Source organism: Temnothorax curvispinosus, unplaced genomic scaffold (genome assembly GCF_003070985.1).
Source record: "Temnothorax curvispinosus isolate PA1 unplaced genomic scaffold, ASM307098v1 QBEX01006396.1, whole genome shotgun sequence".
Classification (NCBI taxonomy): domain Eukaryota; kingdom Metazoa; phylum Arthropoda; class Insecta; order Hymenoptera; family Formicidae; genus Temnothorax; species Temnothorax curvispinosus.
In genome coordinates, this window is record NW_020216176.1 from 2,793 (window position 1) to 28,255 (window position 25,463).

Genomic DNA, 25,463 nt, shown 5'->3' on the forward strand with positions numbered 1-25,463 from the left:
GAGTAAAAAAGATTCAGGCCCTGCGCACAATAGAGCATTATATTAGGAATAAGAATAAATATTAAATATTAAGACATATATATCTCGACAGGAGCAACTGATCGAGACTCGAGACACGGTAGAGATAAAAACTCGAAAATTTATTTTGACCATTTTTTAAAAAAATCGCTTTGTATATATAGCAGTTTGAAGGCGACGCTGCTGATTACGAATATTGCAGTTAAAGCGCGATTTTCTCATTATTTTGGCCGTAATATGGATTTTACGATTCGTACTTAGTTCACGCTTGCAGCGTCTCCACACCGTGTCTCCTGTCGACCCTTTTAAATATTTAGGATATGTAAATGTAGGAATATTCCTATATTTATATTATGTATTTAATTTTTTTCTATTCTATGTGTTTTACGATTAATTATTATTTCTAATTCCGTTTCCTATAATATTTAATATTTATTCTCATATTCCTAATATATAGGTACCTATTCTCGATCAGCTGTTATTCTTTTTCAGATACAAAAAACAGCGTTTAGATAAAGTTCCATTGGAATAGTATCTAAGCATAATTTCGTATTTATTGCAAATTCTTATGGAGTAGAAAAAGCATATTCTTTTGGTATATGAAAGAAGACCTCAGAATTGGTGACATAGAAATAAATTTGTTTTAAACTCGTCTTTTTAGAGCAGAAATATTACGAAAAAAAGAGTTTATTTCATAAATCGGGAATTTAAAGAGTTCTTTTTTAATTCTCCTTGCTATCTTGGGTGTTACCCATCGGAAATATTCGTGACTACGTAGTTTAATGTGCACGTTTGGCGTACATAGAGGCGCCAGTGGCCGGAGCGGAGGCAGCGGAGCAGTGGAGCACGTGCGTGCATTCGCAGCCTTCTTTCTGCCACTTGCCACTTGCCACCACTCTCTGCTGGAACACGGTCAAACACTGCCAGTTTAATAAGTCCAAATTCTTATATGGAACGTATACGATCTGAGCGTGCAACGTTGAAGCAACTAATTTAGAAGAACTTCTGCATGCAAAGGAGCTTCTGGTGAAATTCACGTTTCGCTACGACCTGGTGAGGATTTATTAAATAGCGATATATATTTATTTGGTACAGCATTAGATCGTGTAATTCAGTATATGATGATCCGAGGTTTCAGTCAATTATCGAGAAACGCGCTTTCCGGCGGACTCTCCAATCTTTTATTGAACGGAGCTCTCAGAACAATGTCGGGAAAATCGACCGTGAGGATCGGCACGCACGACGGAACCTTTCATTGCGATGAAGTCCTCGCCTGCACACTCTTAAAACTGCTACCGCAATACAAGGATGCATCTATAGTAAGGTAATAATCCTCATCTCAAAGCCAAGAGCTTTTTAACGCATTCGATCAATGATAAAATGCGGAGAAAGGGAATTGGCATGAATAATAATATCGAAACGAAATGAATAGGAAATATTGGGTTACAGAATCCATGGATATTCAATTAAATTTTTAGATCTCGGAATCAGAGTGTCTTAGATACCTGTGACATCGTGGTGGACGTTGGCGGAGAGTATGATCCTTCTAGACATCGATACGATCATCACATGAGGTAAAATAATGTACTTTTCAATGATACGTCGTTAAAGAAAAATCTCTGCTTTTGCTTACGTCGTTATTTATTATCTTCCCGTATCAGAGAATTCCAGGAGTCGATGAGTACCGTTATAAAGAAACCAGGGTACGATTGGACAATAAAACTAAGCAGTGCTGGACTGATCTACTGCCATTTTGGTCATGAGATATTGAGGATTGTACTTTCGGACGTAACAGAGGACAAAGTCATTGATGAAATCTTTAGGAAGATTTATGACACGTTAATCCAGGAAATCGACGCTATAGATAACGGTGTGCCGATGTACGACGCAGAGCCATTGTAAGTCGATGTAACTTGTAATGTTACGTGCTGTGCAGTACGCTTTAGCAAAATTATTGTATCCGCATTTGTTTCAGGTATCGAATAGTCACCAATTTAAGCGCGCGCGTAAACAGACTTAATCCTCAGTGGAACAGTCAAGATGTGAATATAGAAAAACAATTTGAGAAAGCCATGGCTTTGGTTCTGGAGGAATTTTTGGAATTTGTACAATACACGAAAAACGTTTGGTTACCGGCAAGGGACATCGTGCGACGCGCTGTGGAGAGTCGATTCGAAGTAAGGAGAACCCTCTCTCTATTAGTTTTTTCGTTTTGAATATATTTCCAATTATCGTTTAATATAAAATTGTAAAACGTTTCCATAAGGTCGATCCAAGCGGAGAAATAATAATGTTGTCGAAGTTTGTACCGTGGAAAGAACATTTGTTTCAACTGGAAAAGGAGATGAACGTGTCGCCATCAATAAAGTACGCCATTTTTGAGGGTGATAACGCTTATCGGGTTCAGTGTATGCCGGTAGCGGAAGGAAGTTTCGTGTGCAGAATGTTCTTGCCGGAAGCGTGGGGCGGTTTGCGCACTGATGCCCTTGTGGAAGCCTGTGGAATTGAAGGTGCCATATTCGTGCATTCCGTTCGATTCATCGGTGGTCACAAAACCAAAGACGGCGCGGTCGCCATGGCGCGAAAAGCGCTCGAGATCGGGAAGGCCGTGCAGTGTGTAGAATGACAATGTCTAGACCGCTCATCTTTTTCAGAATTTTTGTAATGGTTATTGAATAATTTTTAGAAAGCATTTCTTGTTATTAAGAGTTGCATGGTGCAACTCGATCGTGTACATTTTGTTCTGTTTAAAGACTCCGATCATTTAAAACTCATTGAATCCCACGCAATATAAAATAAATCATTTTATCTTATCAATTGTCATGCATCGAATACTTTCGAATATATTCAATAAAGTTAAACCAAACTGCATATACTTGTTCCAGAGATTATAAAAAAAGGCTCATTTATTGTCCAAGTTTCTTTTACATTAGATCCATACAAAATATCCCAGATAGCAAAGAGAATTGAAAAATAATTCTTTTTCCGTACCATTTTTGCTCTAAAAACACTACTCTTTATAAGAGTTCAAAAGGAATTCATTTTTATGTCACCAATTCTGAGTCCTTCTTCAGATACCGAAAGAATTCTTTTTCTACTGTATAAGAATTCGTAATAAATGCAAAATTATGTTTAGATACTATTTTAGTGAAGCTTTATCTAAGCGGTAAGCGCTATTTTGTATCTACAGAAGAATAAGAAAGAATCCTTTATGAATCCAAACGCGATTTATCAAAAATCTTCTGATCCACTTTCTGCATCAGAAAGAACGTAAAACGTACTAGTGCATTTTACCATTTCTGCACTATGTGATATCAGAGGTATCACTTAAAGCTGATCCGCAGCGAAGGATATCATGGTCAGGCATTTCGCAGGCTCGCCTCTTAAGAAAGTACTAGCGTCGCATCGCGGCGCGGTGGCGCGCGCGTTAGTTATTATTACTCGCGTTCGCAGTCGCGCTCTTTTATTTTTTATTGTAAACTTTACGATAAGATACGTTTTGAATCGTCTATCGCTGATACACGATAAATAACAGTGACTTTTCATTTGTCATTATATGATGGAAAACCATTTACTCATCTCATCGTGATTTTATGACAGATCACGAAACGTTTCCTGTTCTTTACGATGAGACACGTTTTCAATATTCTATCGTTGATACATGATTAAAATTACAGGGTTTTTAATGTGCGATAGGAAACTTAGAACTTCCTTTATTATAAATACACAATTAATTACGATAGATTTTCAATTATTTCTCCTCGTTAAATTTCAACAAAACAGTAGAAAGGAATAAATTACTATAAGAGTTCTATCGTATTCCAATTATTAAATCCGTTTTTAACAGAGAATAAAAGATAACGACAGGAAACGATATATAATTACATACATTTCTTTCAGAATCTAAAATATGAAACGATAGATTACGATAAGAAACGATAAGATTTTTTGCAAATCGTATCGGTTGTTTTCTATCGTTTTCTATCGATTTTTTAATATTCTCACGTAGTATAAATATACGTAAGGAAACGTATTTATTCGACCCTGCTCTCAGAACGATGTTGATCGGCACGTGCGACGGATTCTTTAATTGCCCTGAGGTTCTTGCCTGTGTGCTTTTAAAATTGCTACCAGACTATAAGAATGCATCTATACTAAGGTAATTATATCTTCATCTCAACGCCAAGAGTTTTAACGCATTCAGTGATAAACTCGAGAAAAGGAATTGGCATGAATTATAATATCGAAACAAAAAAAGAAAATATTAGATTGCAGAACTCATAGATAGCCAATTATATTTTTAGATCTCGAGATCATTCTGTCTTAGGTGCCTGTAATATTGTGGTGGGTGTTGGCAGAGAGTATAATCCTTCCAAACATCGATACGATCCTAACGCGAAGTAAAATGACATATTTTTTAATATGATATGCCATTAAGGGGGATGGTAAGATTTAAAATTTCAAAAAATTCAATTTTTTGTTTTTTACATATTCTGGGTAATGTGATCCTTTAAGAATATTCCCCAGTTCGGGTTTTTGAGAAATTCGCAAAATTGAGCTCAGGAGAGTTAAAAATGTGAGTGCTGACTGGCAAAGTGTCCGCGTACAGGTTCGCCTTGTGCTTGTGTACACTTTTGACGTAGAACTACGTCTTTGCCGACAGTAAGTAGGGGGTAAATTCAGGAGCACAGTTGCAACGAAAACATGTCACACTTTGAACGTTTATATCTTCGAAATTAATAATCGTAGAGTAATAAATAAGATGTCATTCGATAGCTTATAGAGTCCCATTTTTACTCTAAAGTCTCTAAAGTCTCCAAAAGGGGTTATCGATTTCTATCTTAACAAATGTCCGTGATTGCTCTAAGCTCTAATTTCCGTAAATTTTGTGATATCAAGCTGAAATTTATTTTTATGGATAGAGTGTCATTAAAGGAAGGTTGGTATTGAATTTAGTGATGAAGTGGTGAAGGGGTTACCCCGATTTCTGTTTTAACAAATCTCCGTGTTTGTTCTAATTTCCGTACATTTTGTGATATTGAGCTGAATTTTTTGATGGATTATCATTAAAAGAAGGTTGGTATTGAATTTGGTGTCAATCCTAAAAGGAGTTACCGATTTATGTCTAAAAAAATGTAAAGTTATACATGTAATCTTATATAGAATATCATTAAATGAAGGTTGGCATTTACTTTGGCAAGAATTATAGTAACAACCGTTTGATTTTTTTCTCGTGTCTAATAAAAGAGGCCAATGCCGAACAAAATCTGTGGTGTTCTGTGATTACTGCTGCAATAGAAGCTGACCTGGAGACGTTATTTTATAGCGCGGATAAGTTTTGAGTTTCGTAGGTATCAATTTTCTAGTTAAAATTAGTATTCTAAGCTTTAACCGCACGTTTTTCTCAAAATGGAATTTTCCGCTATAGTTTTGCCACGATAACTCATGAACGGTGGCAGATATCGACTTGATTTTTTAAAAATAAAGATAAAAAATTTTTTCGTAAATTAAACCTATTTTTGGGCACAAAGATTAATGTTTTGTAACTGTTTTAACAACAAATAACTTAAATTTTTCGAAATTTTTTCTTTTTTGGCTGCCATTGTAATTTTGACGTACTTTTTCAGATTTTAGGTTCAGTCTATATAGAGGGGGATCTCACCAACAAAATAACGCCAAGAGAACTGAAAAATTCCAGCTCGTTCACCAGGAATCGTGGCAAGAAGAGAGCAGCGCGCAAATCGCGCGGTCGCCTTTAATATCACCCTTAATTATTCATATTTTTTGGGACTTTTACGCCTCGTTTAGTTCGTTAAGAAAGCACTAATAACATGCTTTAAAAGGAAATTTATGTATTATGTTTATTTATTTGTCCACAAATGACATATGAGTTTTACTCAATTTTCGGCCGTTTAAACCTTACCATTCTTAAAGAAAATTTCTCTGCTTTCGCCACATCGTTATTTATTCTTTTTTTTTGGTGTCAGTGAATTCCAGGAATCGATGAGTACCGTTATAAATAAACCAGGGTACGATTGGACAGAAAAGCTAAGCAGTGCGGGACTGATCTACTGCCATTTTGGTCATGATATATTGAAGAGTATTATTCCGGACGTAACAGAGGACAAAGTCATTGACGAAATCTTTAAAATCATTTATGAAATGTTAATTAAGGAAATCGATGCTGTAGATCGCGATTTGCAAACGTACGATGCAGTGCAATTGCAAGTGTACGTTTGTTACATGCTGCGCAGTACACAGCAAAACCTGCATTTGTTTCAGATGGCAATCAAATACCAGTTTAAGCGGGCGCGTAAGCAGATTGAATTTTCCGTTGGACATCCAGGAAAAAGTGAATCCAGGAAAGTTTATTAAAGTCATAGCTTTGGTTCGGGAGGAATTTTTGAAAACTGTACAAGACGTGAAAAACGTTTGGTTAAGCGAAAGAAGGACCATGCGATACGCTATGGAGAATCGATTATTCGAAGCATGGAAAATCTTTTATTTGTGTTTTTGTTTTTTTATATGTTGTCAATTGCTGTTTAACATAAAATATTTTTGTAAGGTGGATACGAGCGGAGAGATAATAGAGTTTACGCCACGTTTATGGTACAAGGAGTTTCTGTTTTGTTTGGAAAAGGAGATGAACGTGTCGCCATCAATAAAGTATATCATTTGGCAGGAGGCTACAGACATATATTATATTAAGTGTGTGCCGGAAGCGTCGAAAAGTTCCGAATACAGAATGTTATTGCCGGAAGCGTGGGGCGGTTTGTTCAATAATGCCCTTGTGGAAGCCTGTGGAATTGAAGGCGCTCGATCTGTGTCTCCCAATCGGTCCGAGGGCGTTCACAAAACTAAGAAGGGCGCAATGTTCATGGCGCGGAAAGCACTTTACATTGGGAAGACCAAACGCAAACCGAACACGAAAGACAGATAACGAGCCGCAGACCTATAAGAAACAACCTTTAATTTAAATAAAGAGAGTTTGAACGGACAAGTCTTAAATTTATTCATACGCATCTATTTACAGAAACTCGGAATGGCGAATCAAAGCGAAAGGCGAATTATTCGACTCGCGAGGAATTCGCGAAATAAAGAGCAAGCAACTCAAGATAAAGATCGACAGTGACGCCTCGACAATTACCAGAGACCGACTGGCTTTGTTACCGGTGGGAGGGGGGGTCACGTCTTTTATTCTCTCAGGGACTTCTTGAATGATCCGTTCACTCGTTATTGAGATCTCAACACATTTCGAGTACTAACTCGCAACTCGTCGCATCGCGTAAAAGAGTCACGGTGCGGTCTCGCTTCGCGTATACTTGGCGCGAGACACTATTTATTCTCTCGGGGACTTCTTGAATATTCGGGTTCTTTTGCGCCAGTAAAACATACGAGTCTCTGAGAGAAGTCCCCGCTCGATCAGCTGACAAACAGCTGGTAAACAGCTGAGATAAAGCAAGACGTGTCAAGACAATGCGAAAAGAAATTCGTTCGTCATAGGCTTTGTCTCGGTTGTTTACTTATTGGTATCCTAAAGTCTTGTGTCCACGATACTAGAAATCGCTCTGAGATCTCGGACAGAGAAAAAATTGACCAATTACATTTAAACAATTCGGCAATTGACCAATGCGATTGATTAATTCTATTCATTTGCGGCTATTATTTGCGACTTTTTATTTTCGTTACGGGATTGATTGCGAATAAAAAGTCTTGTAAGGTCGATTCGAGCGGAGAGATAATAATGTTGTCGAAATTTGTACCGTGTATGGAGTATCTATTTTATTTGGAAAAGAATATGAACGTGTCGCCATCAATAAATTATGCCATTTATGAGAGTAAAAGACTCAACTTGTCGTATATACATATATTGTATGCCGGGAACGCTGAGAAGTTCCGTACGTAGAATATTACTGACGGAAGCGTGGAGCGGTTTAAAGAATAATGCCCTTGTAGAAGCCTGTGAAATTGAAGGCGCCGTATAAAAGTATATTCCGAGCGGTTCGTTGGCTTTCACAAAACTAAGGATGGCGCATGGCCATGGCGCGGAAAGCACTCGAGATTGGGAAGACAATATATGTAAAATGTAGAAAAATGACAATGTCTAGACCATTAATTTTTTTAGAATTTTTATTATGGTTATTGAACATTTTTTAAATTAAATGCATCTCGATCGTATACATTTTGTACTTTTTAAAGGCAATTTTTAATTCCGATTCTTTAACATTCATTGGATCCTAACTCCTCCCTTAACTTGTCAATCAGTGTTTCGGGCGGTTGCCCGAGCGTATGCGACCAAATGTACGACCTTAGCTTGGGCCACTTCAAGAAAAAAAAAAGTTCTCAGTAAAACAGCGAGAAACATAAAATATGAAACAATAAAATTATAACAACAAAATTAATTTATGATTAATAAAAAAACAATAAAGAATAAAAGAGTTTGTGCAGAATAAAATTTTTACTCTAAATTCTAGAGTGGTTTTGCTACTAATATATTAGAGTGATTGCGACAGTCACTCCAAAAGAGAGGGTTGTTACTCTAATTTGAACTAATGTCGGCACTTATAAGATAGGAGTAAATTTTTTAGCAACGGAAATATTAATCGACTCTACTGGCCAATTATAATTACCAGGACAATACGACCATGATTTGATACGATTATCGTCAAGACGCTTCAACCAAATCATGGTCGTAATGCTCTGACAATTATAATTGGCCAGTAGAGTCGATTAATATTTTCGTTGCTGTTTAGTATTTGACTGGCGAAGTAAATGTGATTTATTCTGTAAATTTTTAACTCAAATTTTAGAGCGGCTACTTTAGGCTACTCCGGAGTGATACAATCTCACTCTAAAGCTATATAGTGTGTCACGATTCACTAAAGCTCGACTAACGAAAAACGACTTAAAAAAAATGACTAACAGAGTGGAATTTTCCAATCAAAATTGTAGCGTGACACAATTCACTTCTATGGACATTGAACCACTGCACTCGAAAAGAGAACCCTTTCACTCAAATGTGTGTGTGTGTGTGTGTGTGTGTATGGAATGCGACTTCACTCCAACTTATAGAGCGCAAATTTACTCTTTTTCAGAGTGGCGAATCACTCGAAGTGCACAGACTCAGTTCTCACTTTTAAATTGTACGATAAATATATTTTCCACCCTTAAAAAAACCGTGTAAAAAATTTTAATGTTGACGTTTTTCCGCGATGCTGATTGATATTCTCTCATTACGCTTACTTCGGCTGCGTTTCGATATTCACTGCCAATACTGAAAATCTATAGTTTACGTCACGCGCGTATACTATAGATTTTCAATACTGGCAGTGAATATCAAAACGCAGCTTTCGTGAGCATCTATCATCGCATATTTTGAGAGTTTTGTGTATCAAGGAGTTAATATAGTGTAATATAATAGTAATAACATAATATAGTATAAGAAACTAAATATAGTGCGCGCGTAGCGCGCGTCTGTGATGTCTAGTAATATATAAAAAGAAAAGAAATAAGCATACATTTGAAGAAAAGCGGACTGCCGATTGTAATCGGCGGAGATGGTGGAAGTCTTCTTCACGGTGAACCGCTTATATTAAATTAGGTACTGAACTTTAATTGAATTCTTACATTAAAAATATGTGTATAGTCTGTACGGAAAAATTATAAATTTAACCTTCTATTGTAATTACAAGTCGGTCAAAATAAAATGGCCTAAAATGATAAGACTGTTTGTACAAACAAATGTTTAAACAATTATATCTGCTCTTCTGTATTGTGGTTTTTTGTTGTTATATTTTTGCATAGAAACACCATTAAAATAAAAAGTATACGTGACGTTTTTTTCTTATTTTTAATATCTAGTATCAGGCTTAAATTATTTCAATTTACATTTATTATATGTATATTTTTACAATGCATTGTTACTAATGTCCGACCAAACCTTCGGCTTCAGCTTCGGCTTCAATCACTTTCGGCCATTTTCGGCCATCTTCGACCAAAAATTATACCTTCGGCAAAACAGTCGGTTTTGGTCAAAATCAGTCGGAAGGTTTTGCCGAAGCCGAAGGTTGATCTACATAGGCGCGCGGACGTGGCAAAGGAGTGCAGGTGATTTTTAGTCTAGTATTCTAGTTTTAATATCAGATTTTTTAATAACTTTCCACTTAAATCGTGATTAATATTAATATAGAAATATTAGAAATAAAAGAAAACTGATTTTTTTTTTTAAAATATAATAGCAGCAGTAAAAAATAATTTACTTTTTCAAAGAAAAATGTAAAAAGGACGAAATGATTGTTGTTTTATTTTAGTTACATATTATTAAAATATTAAAAATAATAAAAAATAAATCAATTTGTGCTTGTATTATTTTAAATTACAACTCCACAAACACACACTAAATAAAAACAAATAAAAACATTATCTCTACTTAATAGCAAATGCATTCAGCTAAAAAGAAATATTTTCCCTTATTTCTTTAGCATTATATCATCAACATTTATCAATTACCAGGAAATTCCTTCAGCTTCGGCTTCGGCTTCGGCCAAAAAATTAACCTTTGGGCGGACTCTAACTGTTACGCAACTTTAGGTCACACAATGTGCAAGTTTTATACATAAAAGCGCCCCTGGACAGATCCCACGGTCAATTTTCCCGACAACAAGGGACAATCGCCATCTCTTGCCATTTTCTGCCGGAACACGGTCAGTTCGAATTCCTATAAGAAGTATACATACGGTCTGCGACCTGCAACGTTAAGGTAACTAATCACAACTTAAAAGAACTTTTTGCATGCACTGAAGCTTCGGATAGAACTCATGTCTCGTTACGATCTGATGAGGATTCGTCAAATATAGTGATATATTTACTTGATGTAGCATTAGATCGCGTAATTGAGGTCGCATCTGACTCTTCATCGATTTCGATCGCCTTTCTTTGTGGTGAATCTATATATGGGCTACAGTTAAGCCCTGCGAGAGCTTTTCATTGAATGCGCCTTGTAAGAAAAGTTTATTATTCTTTATTTTAATTCTTAAAGATTTATACATTCTCTAAAAATTTCTTAAACAATATAATAACGTAAGGATACACACGTTTTATGAAGACAATTATCCTAACGTATCCGGTATCTGCCAAGGCAGGTAGAAAATTCGAAAGCGAAGGACATTCAAAAGTGAAGGATCAGCTAGAACTAGGGGAGGGACCGGGGAGAAGGTCGGTCGAGTATTGTTTCCTATAACAATAGAGGAAACGAAGGCAAAACGGTACCTGCAGATGTAACACGGACCGCTCTCAACATATTTGAACCATTAGCACCCTGTAGTGGTAACTAGCGTTATTAGATAGTATGTCTCTCATTCACATTCGGTCAGTGCGCTGCGCTCAAAACGGTCATTCGCCGGCACTGTAATTTAACAAGATAAGATTTCTTTTTTATGGTTTGATCTAAATTTTGCGATTTTCAACTAGCCTTCAGTTTATATTTGAGTTTATCGTAATAAATTTTACTGATGCATACATAAATTAATATTGTTTTTTTTTGTTTTAAAGTAAAAAAAGTTTTAAAAATAATACAACATAACTTAAAGTTTAGAGAGTGATTTAATCAGTACCCAAAAGGCAAAATGGACCGGGCAAAACAAACCGAGTAAAACACATGGTCTGTTAATGACGTTATGGCATTGTTCAAGCGTTATTATTGTTATTTATTAATTTAGATGGATGATAACTACAAACGAAAAATAAATCGACAGTTTTGGGACAAAAATAGTATGAAAAATGCTACTGTAAAAATTGCTACTGGTGCAATGGCTCTCAATAAGGCGTCGACTTTATATAATGTGCCAAAAATAACTTCAAAAAGAAGACTGACTAAATATAAATTCTACTAAAGATATTGACAAAGCCACAGAAAAAAATGAGTAGGTCCATTTTGCCTTCAGGAGCAGTCGACCGTTTTACTTTGCTATGAAGGTAAAATGGACCAAAAGGAAGATATTAAAAATTATTTAGTATCTTTTTTATCTGTGATTTGATTAAAGTCTGATTAATAAATAATAAGGAAAAATAAATACTGATTTGTCATGTTATAATAATTTTATGATTAAGCTTACTGTTTCTGCGTAAATATTTTTTTTCGTTAAGTGTGCCGTTTTGCCTTCGTTTCCCCTATAGGCCCTAACGGTTACAAAATCAAACTTGTTCTGTACGCGAAAGCAGTCGGACGTATAACTCTTGTGAGATTGTGAGTTCATCGTGAAGTACTCTACCAATCGCTCGAATTTTTAAGAATAAAAAACTTTTCTTACAAGGCGCATGGCGCATTCGTTTAAAAGCTCTTACAGGACTTAACTATAGCCCATATGTGTAGATTCACCACAAAATAAAGTGATCAAAATCGGTGTCAGATACGACCTCCCCTGTCAATATAATAATATCCAAGTTTTCAGTAGATTATATCAAGAAGCGCGCTTTTCGGTGGATTCCCCAACTTTCTCACGTAGCAAGAAATGTGCATATCCGACCCTGCTCTCCCAACGATGTCGATCGTGAGGATCGGCACAAAAGATGGACCTTTTCATTGCGCTGAGGTTCTTGCCTGCGCACTATTAAAGCTGCTACCACAGTATAAGAATGCGTCTATAGTGAGGTAATCATCCTTAACTAAAAGCCAACCCGATAGAAAAAGATTTATAAAATTATATATGACGAAATCTGGATGAAATTTGGAATGCTGCAATTACGTGTCTCAATATTTGCAACAATACTTGTAGAAATTTAATTTTTAATTATAGTGTAAATATTGATAAATATTTGCACAATTTATTTCTAAGTAAATGGTATTTCAGCAAAACAGCAGCATTATGGCGAACCATATCTTATAAATATTTGAAAATTAAATTTGAAAAGAAATTGTGAAATAATTGAGTACCTATAATATATATTTCAGTTTTATTACGTTTCTCTTATTGCTATTATGTAGCATATTCTGTGTTTGCAACGTTGCTGTTAGATAGCATCCTTTCGTAAAATCGTACGTAAAATATGATGAACAGTGGTATACATATATGTACTGTTGTACATCAGTGTTTACTGATTCATGCATTATAATTAATATGTTTTTGGAAGTTTTTCCCAAAAATTATGCTCTGGAATAAAATCACCATTCCAATTTTCTCTAAACCGCTCTAAACCAAAATTTACAATCTTATTCATGCTGCTCTTATTGCTCCGTCTCGACAATTATGGTCTCATCTCATAGTTATATCATACGTTTTAAAGAATAGATTGCATTGTCACACAATGGCTTCCCGCTACAATGCTATTGCTGTAATAATCGCGAACATATGGATACTCGATTACATGTAAATAACTCAATATTATGTTCTGGTGTTAACATTCTGATTGACTTTCAATATTAGCTTCGAGCGGCTACTTAAGTTTATGACATAGATATCGATATATGTTTCGTTCTTTTTTTCTTTTTTATTCCCTCTTATTGTTCTTTATTTGGCTTGATATCTGTGTTCCTTTGTATTTCGTTGTTTTTAGAGTGTACTTGAAAAGGACCAAAAACAATGGTCGAAACGTCGTCATATATACAAAAATCAGGAGTCGTGTATAAACGTAATAATACTTTATCAGTTTGGTCAAAATAAATTGTTTTTTCTTGTAAACTAATTCATGCAGATTAAAGGCACGTCCGTGCAGGGAACTGCAATTTTAAATACACATGGCGAATCATCTTAATGCAATAAATCGAAAAATTCCTCTCAATTGAATGAAACAGTTATTGTACAATATTTGCTCAATTTTTCTATCGGAAAAGAGCTTTAACACATTGAATAAAATCAAGAAACAGAATTGGCATATAAATTATAATACCACAACGAAACAAAAATAGGAAATAGGTATTAAGTGGCAGAATTCATAGATATTCAATTAAATTTTTAGATCTCAAGATCGGAGTGTCTTAGATAACTGTGATATCGTAGTAGGTGTTGGCGGCGAGTATGATTCTCCCAGACATCGATACGACCATCACGTGAGGTAAAATAACATACTTTTTACTGATACACTATTAAAGAAAATCTCTGTTTTTACCACATCGTTATTTTTTCCTTCCTCGTATCAGAGAATTCCAGGAATCAGTGAGTACTATTATAAAGAAATCAGGGTACAACTGGACAAATAGATTAAGCAGTGCGGGTTTGATCTACTGCCATTTTGGTCATGATATATTGAAGAGAATACTTTCGGACGTAACCAAGGACATACTTGAGGATACAATCGTTGATGAAATCTTTAAGATCATTTACGATACGTTTATCCAGGAAATCGACGCCATAGATAACAATGGGCAAATGTACGATGCAGGGCCATTGTGATGTTACAAAACGCTTCTCCAGAATAATTGCATCTGCATTTGTTTCAGTTATCGATCAATTACCGATTTAAGCGCGCGCGTAAGCAGATTAAACTACCAGGATGAGAATATCGAGACACAATTTGAGAAAGCCATAGCTTTGGCTCAGAATGAATTTTTGGAAATTTTCCACGTCACGAAGAACATTTGGTTACCGTCAATTATAGACATGCGATGTGCTATAGAGAATCGGTTCGAAGTAAGAAAAACTCTTTTTCTAGTTCTCTTTTTGTTTTAGATATATTTTCGACTATCGTTTAATGTAAAACATTCTTGTAAGGTTGATTCGAGCGGAGAGATAGTAATGGTGCCACAATTATCGCGATGCCAAAATATGTGGCGGTTTGTGTTTTATTTGGCAGAGGAAATGAACGTCTCGCCATCAATAAAGTACGCTATTTCTAAGACTGGGAATAGTTATCGTATTAGGTGTATGCCGGATAGTCGGGTTAGTTCCGAGCGTGCAATGTTATTGCCGGAAGCGTGGGGCGGTTTGAAGAGTGATGCCCTTGTAAAAGTCTGTGGAATTGAAGGCGCTATACGTGTAGATTCCAATCGGAAAACCGGCGTTCACAAAACTAAGGACGGCGCTATGGCCATGGCGCGGAAAGCGCTCAAAATTGTGAAAACTGTGCAAGGTGGAGAAGAATGACTATGTCTAGACTATTGATTTTTTTCAGAATTTTTATGACAATTATTGTACATTTTTTAAAAACATTTTTTAAATTAAATGCAACTTGATCTTCTACATTTCGTTCTATTTAAAGACTCCGATCATTTAACACTCATATTAAATCCCAATATAAAAAAATCAATTCATCTTTTGAATGGTCGTGCGTCAAATACTTTTAAATATATTTAATAAAGACAAATCAAATATTGCATGCACTTATTATATAGATCGGGAAGAGATGGAACCACTTAGACAGCAAAATTCTCCCCAGCTTGTACCGCAGGTGCCTCCGCAGCCTCCACAAGCATCTGGTGTCAACCCTATCGGACCACAGCAGCAACAGCAGCAGCAACCGCAAGAACAGCAACAGCAGCAATCTCAAAATAATGCTGGAGGTACCTTCCCGCCTCAAAATTCGATACTACCAATTAGTAATTAGTAATTAGCACGATCTTAAAACTTTTATTGATCTGATTCGCCTCGGTCTACCCTAAGTTATTGATGGATAGAGTATCATTTTAAAGGAAGATTGTTATTGAGGATCGGTGAAGGGATTACCGATTTCTGCTTAAAGTGTATACGATGTACATGTATATATATATATATACACTGCTAAAATAATTATAGCGAAAAAAAATTTGGCGAAAATTGGCCAATTTTGATTGTCGATTACTTCGCGAAAAATTATCGTAGACAAATAATTTTTTTTTTTTTTTTAATTGAAGCTTTTGAAGTCTCTACTTTAAGAATGTACCTCCATTTTTTGCATGCGATGCACCCCTACCTTTGTAACCTCTGAAATCTGAGGGCATGTTTGGCATACTTGAAAATTGCAAAGTTTGACGGAATGCACGGATGTGGAAAAATTTCATCAATTATCATAAAATTCAAATCTTTTACTTCAATTTAAAAAAAAGCAAAGTTGGTCCAAAAGCCAAAAAAACAACGGTAATTTTGGAGAACTGTAACTTTGCGAAAAAAATCTTAGCAACTTCGCTTTTTTTTTAAATTGAAGTGAAAGATTTGAATTTTATGACGATGCAAACGCGGCGTCGCCGAAAAAAAATTTTCCACGTCCGTGCATTCCGTCAAACTTTGCAATTTTTAGTATGCCAAACATGTCCTCAAATTTCAGGGGTTACAGGGGTACATCGCATACAAAAAATGAAGATACATTCTTAAAGTAGAGACTTCAAGCTTCAATTTAAAAAAATAAAAAACATTTGCCTATGATAATTTTTCGCGGAGTAACCGGCAGTCAAAATTGGCCAATTTTCGGCAAATTTTTTTCTATGCTATAATTTTTTTCAGCAGTGTATATAAACTTATCGAATATTTAGAACAGGTAATGTTTACTTGCAGGTGAGTACCATTCTACCGGTACAAACACACCGGAAAAGACGGAAGATAACGATTCGGAAAACAAGGATCAACAACAGACGAAGTATAACCTTTGTTATTATCGAACGAAGTGTAATAATTTGAAAAAAACTACTTTTATATGGAGTATTTCTAATTTTTGGGAGAAATGCAGCTTTGCTGAAACTTTACAATCTAGTAACATCGAAAGACAGCCCTTTAACCTTAAGATGTCTACTGATATAAAAAATAAAAAAATAAGTTTCTCTATTTGTCTTACTGATAACAAATCTAAAGCTAAGATTTGTATTCAGGTATATAAAATTTATATCAAAAGTAAAAAGGGACCATCAGCCATAGTTTCAGACTGGAAAAATTTTTTTTCAAATACTAACTCGTTATATGACGTATCTCTTGAAACTCTTCGCAAAGATGAGTCGAAATATTTATCTAATAACACACTTTCGATATGCTTTATATTTAAAACATGCAAAGATAGTTTATTACATAGCTCTATGAATGATTTCACTTCCGATGATTCAAAGATTACATTTGTAATAGAAGGTAGAGAGTGTCTTGTAAAAAGATGGATATTAAAAAATGTGAACAATACTCTCTTTAAGGATATAATAAAAAATTTTGATACAGAAAAAAGTGAGAAGGAAAAACTTATGCTAATAGATAAAGTAAAGTACGATGCTTTCGCAATTGGCGATACGCTATTTAACATTAAAAACATTGAATTGTTCGTATAAATTAGAATTAACAGTAAATGAAACGCAAGACACTTACATAGATCGGATTTGTGATCTCCTCGTAGCAGCTAATGAATTTGATATAAAAGGTCTTAAAAATTTGTGTGAAAATCGTCTCATGCAACATATGCCAACATATGCAACATATACAAAAGATAGACTTGTAGAACTTTTAAATATTGCAATTACAAACGATGCAGAACAGTTAAAGAGTTATGTAATAAAACAAATCAAATTAAACTTAAATTATCTTGATGACATGGAATTGTTTAAATGGTTAGGACTAATAGGAGAAAATCGTGAGATATACAGAGATATACAACCAAAACATATCTAAAGAAGATGCTATATATACTCTAAATATCATAATGATAATTAGTTGTAATAGAAAATCGAACTAAACTTTAACTGTAAATTAGATCTTTGTTTACGAGATTAACTATTCTGCATTAATTTGGTAATCTTAACCTTCAATTAGCACACCTCGGTTGGGCCCCCTCAAATGCCACACTAGTGCGATTTGAGATTTTGACAACTTTTAACTGTCGTATCTCAGTCATTTTTAATAAAAATTTATGTAAAATTTTCCTGGCAATCGAGTAGTGCACTTTTTTTTAGGAAAAAGAAATGATTTTTATATATATGTCTTTTTTCAGCTATACGCCAAGAAAGAACTTGGTTTACAATTCTACTTAACACACATCCATCCACACGTCAAACATCATTCTTCTTTACAAACAAGTCGCCGCAGTACATTATTATTTACATTATCATTATTAACAAATAAAGTACTTTTACTTCACTTTTACAGTGAGTGATAAAATTAACAAACTCCTTTGCTTCGACCAAACTGGCTATTTTTATTTAATTAGCACAACGCGTTTCGACCAAGATTCCGGTCCTTTTCAAGTGCGTACAATATTAACCGCTTGCAAAACACTCCATTAAATCAAAATGGCAGCAATGAGTCTACGAAATGATTCGCAAGTCAGGTGGTGAAATTAAACAAGTCATATTAGCAGATGTCATACAGTATGGTGCGTTCACGTTAGATGACAACGAACGACTCCACGACAACGAACCTATAATTTTCACCTATTTTCCTTCTGTTTTCTCTTTCCATGCCCTTTTTTTTATCCATCTTTGCACTTCTCTGTCCTCAAAGGTCAAGTCGTGATCAATGAAAATTTTCTTATTTCCCAGCTTCTTCTTCTCCTTCATGATGTTATCCTTCGCTTCCCAGCAGTCCATTTCGACTATTATTATCTCTCTTCTTACTCTGCCTGTTGACCGCATCTTCTTCACTCCCGCTTTTGCACCAAACTCCCTCTCCAGAAACGTCTCCGCTGTGTCCATTAAGCTCTTGTTTTCCTCTTTATGTAGTCCTCTGATTACTAAATTATTTTTCTTTTCCTTCCTTTCCTTCATATTTCTTTCTCTCTTCCTAACCATCTCCGACACCTTTCCCACAATCTGTTCCATTTTGCCGCCGGTCGCCTTATCCGTTGTGTTTTCACTCCTTCGTTCGATCTTCGATAGCCTCTCTTCTATCTTATCCATCCTTTCCTCTACCTTTTCTTTTTTTTCCTCCGACCCTCTTCTAAGACGTTCATCCTCTCTCTCATCTCGTCCCTCAGGTCCCTTATTTCGTTCCTAATCTCTCTCAAGACTGCTAATAGCGAACCGTCCTCTTCATCCTTCAAAAATGATTTTTATATGAAAAATTGAAATATATAAAGTGCTGAACGAAAAAAGTGGTGCGAATTAACACATGTGTGCTAATTGAGGGTTAACATAACATTAATTTTCGTCTTTTTCTTGCCGTGTAGATTTGTCAAATAAAAGATATCATACTGCTAAAACGTACACATATTCATACTTTATTTAAAAGTTTTTATTAGTAAAATATAATACGTTTTTGCATGTAATATTCGGAAGAAACTTCTTTAAAAAAACCATAATTTAATATCTTTTGATTGCAATAATATTATTGTATGCAGCAAAAATAGTTCCTAATTTTGTTTTATTTTAGAAAGTAAAAACAGAAAAAAATCATTTTTTTTACATAAGTAATTATTGATGTAATTATTTAGATAAATAAATATTGCTATTCTGCTTTAATAACAAAATTTTTATATCTTTATTGTAAATGTTAATAATTTTTGTGGTAAGCTAATTACTTATGTAACATAATATTAAGTTATACACTTTTTAGATATATTTCATTTAGTTAATTTATTTAATATGATTGCGATTGTTTATTTGATATAATTGCTTTTTTTAATTTTTATAATAGTTTCCCTAATTATAAACTAAATTCTAAGAAAATAATCTAAATATTACTAAACAATGAAAAAATTATAAGAAATAAATGTATTGTAATTCATAAATATATTTAAAAAGTCTAATTTCTTTTTTGTACACTTTTATTATGCATTATTTAATTTATTTAATTTTTTATAAACCGTTTAATGCGACTTAAATATGAGAATCATGAACTTCATATCCAGGCGAGCGTGAATAAGGAATAAAGACGGATACTTAATTTCCGTAAGATCCTCTACATTAGGCTATTTGTTAATGATAACTCTGCGCAACCTTATATCGTTATCGCGATCAGCAGTAATAATCACTATTATTAAGGGGGAATACCCAATTAGAAAGTTCGAAAAAATTGATTGTTTAATTTTTGCATTCCAAGCAAGGTGGAGGACTTATATTATGGACCTGGAATCGATGATTCTAATGTAAGTTGAAAAATTTTCGCGATTTATTCATTGTTCAATTTTCAAACGCGTTTTTCTCGAAACCATGTTAAAAATCGGTGACCAAAATATCTCGGCAATCACTGAACCGATCAATTTGAAATTTATAGAGGTTATTCTATACATAATTATCTAGTCTTTGTCGTAGGATTTTTTTTTAAGTGACTTAGTTTTTTTTTATCGGCAAAATAAACCCAAATTTTTCTCTAAAAATCGAACCCTTAAATTCAAACGCCCGCCATTTTGTCAAAAATTGATATTTTCAAAAACCCCTACGACAAAGACTAAATTATAGTGTCAATTTTAATAATCTTTTTGGTTTTTTTGATTCTGATGATTACGAATGAAATGGGAGTGGTCACCGCGGAGGACCTTTTTTTTGCGGCAGTCGACAGAACCCATGAATACTCCGCCAATATTGAATATTTTTTAATAAAAAAAATTTAACATATTCTTAAAAGTGTGTACTTTTATGTAGAAAAAATACCAATACCATAATTCATATAGGTTTCCTTAAAAAAATTTACAAAAATTGCCTTTTTTTCGCGCTTCTAATTGAGTATTCTCCCTTAATGGAATCGTCGGTTTCGTAGCCGCGAGAGGGTTAATGCGAGGTGCACGTTTATGCCGTACTGCAAATGTAGTTTGAGATATCTGCTCTAAGACACTGCAATTCACGGAGAAGGCGAAGATCTATAGCGCATCAGACTGTTAGTTAGACGGACTGCAAGCCTATATACGAGATAGCGCCGCAGAATGCGTTGTATTCAGAACACGAGTAGCACAGGCTTGTCAGTGATAGAGCAGACAATATGTTAGACGAGAGTGCGGAACATAATGTAGGTATCGCTGCATCGCTAACGTTAGCGATGTTACAATTATGTATATGTTATTTAACAACGATTTATCATATGATCGAGAGACAATATAAATCCGGAAGTTTCTAAAAAGAAGAAATCCTTTTGTGAACTAAATAAAATAAAATGTCACTTTTGCACGTTTTTAACTTTGTTGAAACTGTATTTGCACAGCGTTTTGTATGCTCTCAATAACGCGAATACATGTAACTGTTGTTGCACGATATCGGCGAATATCCTGTATCTTAAGCAAAGCGATTTTTTTTCAGTTTATTGAATGATTTGCATCTTCCGGAAATCGGGGTTTCAATTCCGGTTTCCTTTATCGGTTTCGCGCGATATTCCGGATATCCGGAGTGCCAAAGTCCGTTGCGCTCATGACACAGAACTACCGTTTCAAATTATTGTATATTACAATGTCATGTACTTGAATACACATCAGAGACTGTCAGAGTCTCCCACCCGGTATATTGGCTTTTTCTTTACGGTTAATTTGTTTATGTCGCATGCGCACAATCCACCCCCGAAAGCCTCCGACTCTCGCGCGTCCACCCTTCCAAGTTCCAAAAGTCCTACAATCACTCGCTACTCCACAGAGATGGAGAACGTGCGAATATCCGATTTTCATAGTTTCCCACTTTCTCCTCTTCTCACCAGCTTTATTTGATTTTCTACGCGAGTCGTTTTTTCTTCAATATTTATTCTTTGCGTGAATTATTCAGCTGCTTTTCTATTCTTTATCTCTACTTTTTTTTTTGGCGTTTCTTCGCACGAAAGCAAGGAGCATCACAAAAACAAAGAATTGTCCGGCATCGCTGTTGATTCCACGTTGATGATCTCGTTTTAGCAATTATAAAGTGACGATTTGCTTTGAGCCTCGGTATTCAAATGTTCATTCTTGTATAATACTTCTATCGTAGCTTTTCGTCGCTTCAACTTTTCCCTTTACGTCGTCTTTTTTCGTCGCAGTTTCGACTTTAACGATCTCGATTCCTGGAAATTTCTTTTTTGAAATTCTATTTGAACTTCCGCTGTGGCAAGCTACGTGACATCCTGGGGATCTTTTTTCTACGACAATTTTGCAGCGTAGGTATTTTGTATTTCGAATGGGTTAGTGCTAAGACACCAGAAAACTTCCGTCTCGGTAAATATGGTTTGTGTACGTCACTGTTTTTTTTTCGTTAATTAATATTTATTTTTTTGATGCCAACATATATATCTTACTATAACGATAATAATTCTTCTTTCGATAAATGTTTCAAAAGTAACGCCTATTGCGGTAATAACTTGTTTTTTTAATTCTTTAAATTTTTTTTCGTTATTTTTAATATCTCTTATCAGGCTCAAATTATTCCAATTTTTAGTTATTTTTTTTATAATATTGTTAAGGATCAAGAAAACAGCTTTTTAGCATTGAGCGATGTCACACGCGCGTACGGTCCTGATACAACCACGCGCCAGTTCGTGATCGGCACGAGCCTGTCCCCAAAACGTCGCGACAAATCACGACAATGTAAAAGCGCAACACGCAAGCGTTTCCTTATTTTCGGTTATCGCGCAACACGAGACCCGCGCGAACGGCTTCCGCAACGCTGATTTTCATGTAAGTACTGCGCGGCGCGTTACATCGTGGATTGATTATAATCGGCGGGAGTAGTGGAGGCTTTTTATACCGGTTGATTTGAATTCTTACATTAAAAATATATATATTCATAATCTGTATAGAAAAAATTCATTAAGTTTCTATATTGTAATTACATTCGGTCAAAATGAAGCCTAAAAAGTTAAAACTGTACAAATAAATGTTTGAGCAATAGCATTATATTTGTTCTTCTCCATTGCAGTTATTCTTTGGTATATGTTTTGCATGAAAACACTATTAAAGAATATACCTATATGTATATTGTATGTATAGTTGACGTTTTTTTTATTTTTAATATCTCTTATCAGGCTTAAATTATTCCAATTTTTAGTTATATTTTTTAAATAATATATTGTTACGCAGTTACACTTTGTAGGCATAAAACGGAATCATTGGAACGTATTATGTGTGTTTACACCTGCCGGAAATATTCATGGCTACGTAGTGCAACGTGCACGTTTTGCGTACATAAAGGCGTCATTAGGCGAGTTACACCGTTCGATTTTCCCACCAACAAATATCGAAAGAGAATCTCGAACAGTATTCGTGTAAATACGCCTTAATAAACCAACTTCGACAACATACTAGCCGTATTGAATTAATGACCTCTGAAAAGAGGCAGGTGTCAACACGAAAGGAAGAAGTTCGTTTTTCCCGACAGCAAGTAAGCACGCATTCTCAGGCATCTTTTAGCCACTCTCTGCTGGAAAACAGTCAGTTTAATTGTAAGAGGTACGAACTCCTATATAAAACGTACGTTTTTTGGCGTGCAACATTAAGATATCTAAACACAACTTAAAGAACTTCTGCATACAAAAGAGCTTCTGGTGGAACTCATGTTTCGCTACAATCTGATGAGAATTCATTAAATATATATTTACTTGATATAGCATTATAAATCTCGCAATTTTGTATAATAATCACCAGTTTTCAGTCGATTATATCAAGAAGCGCGCAAATTCTTCAACCTTCTCACGGAAACCGAAAGATTTCACAAATATTGTTGTGTGCAATATTATAAGAAACATAATGTAGGTACATTTCTGAAACAGTATAGATGCACAGTTAATTATATATGAAATGTTAATGAAATATTTCTGCACCACTTCCGAATATTTCAATATTTCAGGAATATAACATGCCGAATGAGGTGGTTAATCGACGGTGTTCCCAGACCCATGTCAAAAAAATCGACCGTGAGGATCGGCACGCACGACAGGCATTTCCATTGTTCTGAGGTTCTCGCCTGCGCACTGTTAAAACTGCTGCCACAGTATAAAGATGCGTCTATAGTTAGGTAATTATCCTTAACTGAAAGCTAAGAGTTTTAACGCATTTAATGACAAAATCAAGAAAGGCAATTGGCCTTATGAATTATATTATCGAAACAATGGCCCGTATTCATAGTCGGATCTTATTTCAAGACTGTTTTAAGAATAATGTCTTAAGATGCTAATACGGCTCTGTGATTGGTTCACATCTTAAGATCGTACTTAAGACGGTTTTAAATATGAGATCCGACTATGAATACCGGCCAAAATAAATAGAAAATATTGAATTGCAGAACTCATGGATATATATATCCTTCTAAATTTTTAGATCTGAAGATAAAAGTATCTTAGATACCTGTGATATCGTGGTAGGTGTTGGCGGAGAATATAATCCTTCCAGACGTCGATATGATCATAACACGAGGTAAAATATATTTGTACTATTTAATTATATGCGCCATTATAAAGAAAATCCCTCTGTTTCCGCCACATCGTTATATATATTCTATTTTTGTTTTCAGAGAATTCCAAGAATGGATGAATATCGTTATAAGGGAACCAGAACATCATCGCAAAGTAAAACTAACAAGTGCGGGACTGATCTACTACCAATTCGGTCGTGAGATATTGAAAAATGTACTTTCGGACGTAACAGAGGACATAATTATTAATAAAATGTTTGCGTTTATTTATGCGAAATTAATCAGGGAAATCGATTTTATGGATGAGCACAAGTACGATACAGAGATTGCAAGCTTGTGATATTGCATACTGCGCAGTATGCTTGACCAAAGTTATTGCACCTGCATTTGTTTCAGGTGTAAATTAGAATCATATACTGATTTAAGTGCGCGCGTATGCAGACTAAATCCTTTGTGGGATAGCCAGGATGAGAAAAAAGACAAACAGTTTGAAAAAGCTATGGCTTTGGTTCGGAAGGAATTTTTGGACATTGTAAAAGACGCAAGAAACATTCGGTTACCGTCAATGGACATCGTGCGACACGCTGTGGAGAATCGATTCAAAGTAAGGAAAACTCTTTCTCTATAATTTGCCTTTTTGTTTTGGATATATTTCCAATTACCGTTTGATGTAAAACATTCTTCTAAGGTCGATCCGAGCGGAGAGATAATAATGTTGTCGAAAGTTATAACGTATGAAGACTATCTGTTTAAACTAGAAAAGGACCTGAACGTGTCGCCCTCAATAAAATATGTCATTTGGAAGACTGGAAACATTTATTGTATTGGCTGTGTCCAGGAATATTACGTGTACAGAATGTTATTTCCGAAAGCGTGGGGTGGTTTGAGCCATGATACCCTTGTGAAAGCCTGTGGAATTGAAGGCGCTCTACATGTACATCCCGATTGTTACGTCGGCGGTCACGAAACCGAGGGCGGCGCGGTTGCCATGGCGCGGAAAGCACTCGAGATTCGGAAAACTGTGCAAGGTGTAGCAGAATGATGATGTCTAGAACATTGATTTTTTTGTAGAATTTTTATGACGGTTACTGAACATTTTTTTAAAACTTTTTTTGTACTTAAATGCAACTCGATCATGTACATTTTTTTTACACTCATGGAACTTCACAGTATAAGAAAATCATTTCATCTTTTGAATTGTCGTGCGTCAAATGCTTGTGAATATGTTCAATAAGGACGAACTATATACTGCACACACTTATTCCAGAAATTATTT

At 35.1% G+C, this 25,463-nt stretch overlaps 4 protein-coding genes across 12 annotated transcripts; all 4 read left to right on the top strand.

The window, feature by feature from the left end:
• Positions 1-834: 834 nt before the first annotated feature.
• Positions 835-2,889, top strand: LOC112455822 (UPF0160 protein MYG1, mitochondrial-like). 3 transcript variants are annotated; one of them, XM_025018009.1, is made up of 6 exons: positions 835-1,071; positions 1,134-1,342; positions 1,497-1,592; positions 1,680-1,916; positions 1,994-2,195; positions 2,285-2,889. In XM_025018009.1, exons 2-6 carry the CDS (start codon positions 1,137-1,139, stop codon positions 2,642-2,644), a joined length of 1,101 nt encoding a protein of 366 aa, XP_024873777.1. In that variant the 5' UTR covers positions 835-1,071; positions 1,134-1,136; the 3' UTR covers positions 2,645-2,889. The 3 variants fall into 3 exon arrangements, with proteins under 3 accessions (XP_024873777.1, XP_024873779.1, XP_024873778.1); XM_025018011.1 differs by having other exon boundaries at positions 1,150-1,342; XM_025018010.1 differs by having other exon boundaries at positions 1,157-1,342.
• A 1,183-nt stretch (positions 2,890-4,072) lies between these two features.
• Positions 4,073-8,165, top strand: LOC112455826 (UPF0160 protein MYG1, mitochondrial-like). 2 transcript variants are annotated; one of them, XM_025018027.1, is made up of 5 exons: positions 4,073-4,177; positions 4,323-4,418; positions 6,006-6,224; positions 6,301-6,505; positions 6,584-8,165. In XM_025018027.1, the coding sequence occupies exons 1-5, from the start codon at positions 4,077-4,079 to the stop codon at positions 6,956-6,958; spliced, it is 996 nt and encodes a 331-aa protein (XP_024873795.1). In that variant the 5' UTR covers positions 4,073-4,076; the 3' UTR covers positions 6,959-8,165. The 2 variants fall into 2 exon arrangements, with proteins under 2 accessions (XP_024873795.1, XP_024873796.1); XM_025018028.1 differs by lacking the exon at positions 4,323-4,418.
• A 2,260-nt stretch (positions 8,166-10,425) lies between these two features.
• On the top strand, positions 10,426-18,025 carry LOC112455828 (UPF0160 protein MYG1, mitochondrial-like). Of its 3 annotated transcripts, none has more exons than XM_025018032.1 (8): positions 10,426-10,777; positions 12,461-12,667; positions 13,972-14,067; positions 14,153-14,383; positions 14,453-14,642; positions 14,724-15,081; positions 15,344-15,511; positions 16,479-18,025. In XM_025018032.1, exons 2-8 carry the CDS (start codon positions 12,528-12,530, stop codon positions 17,228-17,230), a joined length of 1,935 nt encoding a protein of 644 aa, XP_024873800.1. In that variant the 5' UTR covers positions 10,426-10,777; positions 12,461-12,527; the 3' UTR covers positions 17,231-18,025. The 3 variants fall into 3 exon arrangements, with proteins under 3 accessions (XP_024873800.1, XP_024873799.1, XP_024873798.1); XM_025018031.1 differs by having other exon boundaries at positions 12,468-12,667; XM_025018030.1 differs by having other exon boundaries at positions 12,471-12,667.
• Positions 18,026-23,087: 5,062 nt separating this feature from the next.
• Positions 23,088-25,463, top strand: LOC112455825 (UPF0160 protein MYG1, mitochondrial-like). 4 transcript variants are annotated; one of them, XM_025018023.1, is made up of 7 exons: positions 23,088-23,158; positions 23,422-23,525; positions 23,624-23,791; positions 24,094-24,189; positions 24,287-24,499; positions 24,584-24,791; positions 24,876-25,463. In XM_025018023.1, the coding sequence occupies exons 1-7, from the start codon at positions 23,096-23,098 to the stop codon at positions 25,227-25,229; spliced, it is 1,206 nt and encodes a 401-aa protein (XP_024873791.1). In that variant the 5' UTR covers positions 23,088-23,095; the 3' UTR covers positions 25,230-25,463. The 4 variants fall into 4 exon arrangements, with proteins under 4 accessions (XP_024873791.1, XP_024873793.1, XP_024873792.1 ...); XM_025018025.1 differs by having other exon boundaries at positions 23,114-23,226; XM_025018024.1 differs by having other exon boundaries at positions 23,114-23,226; positions 23,429-23,525.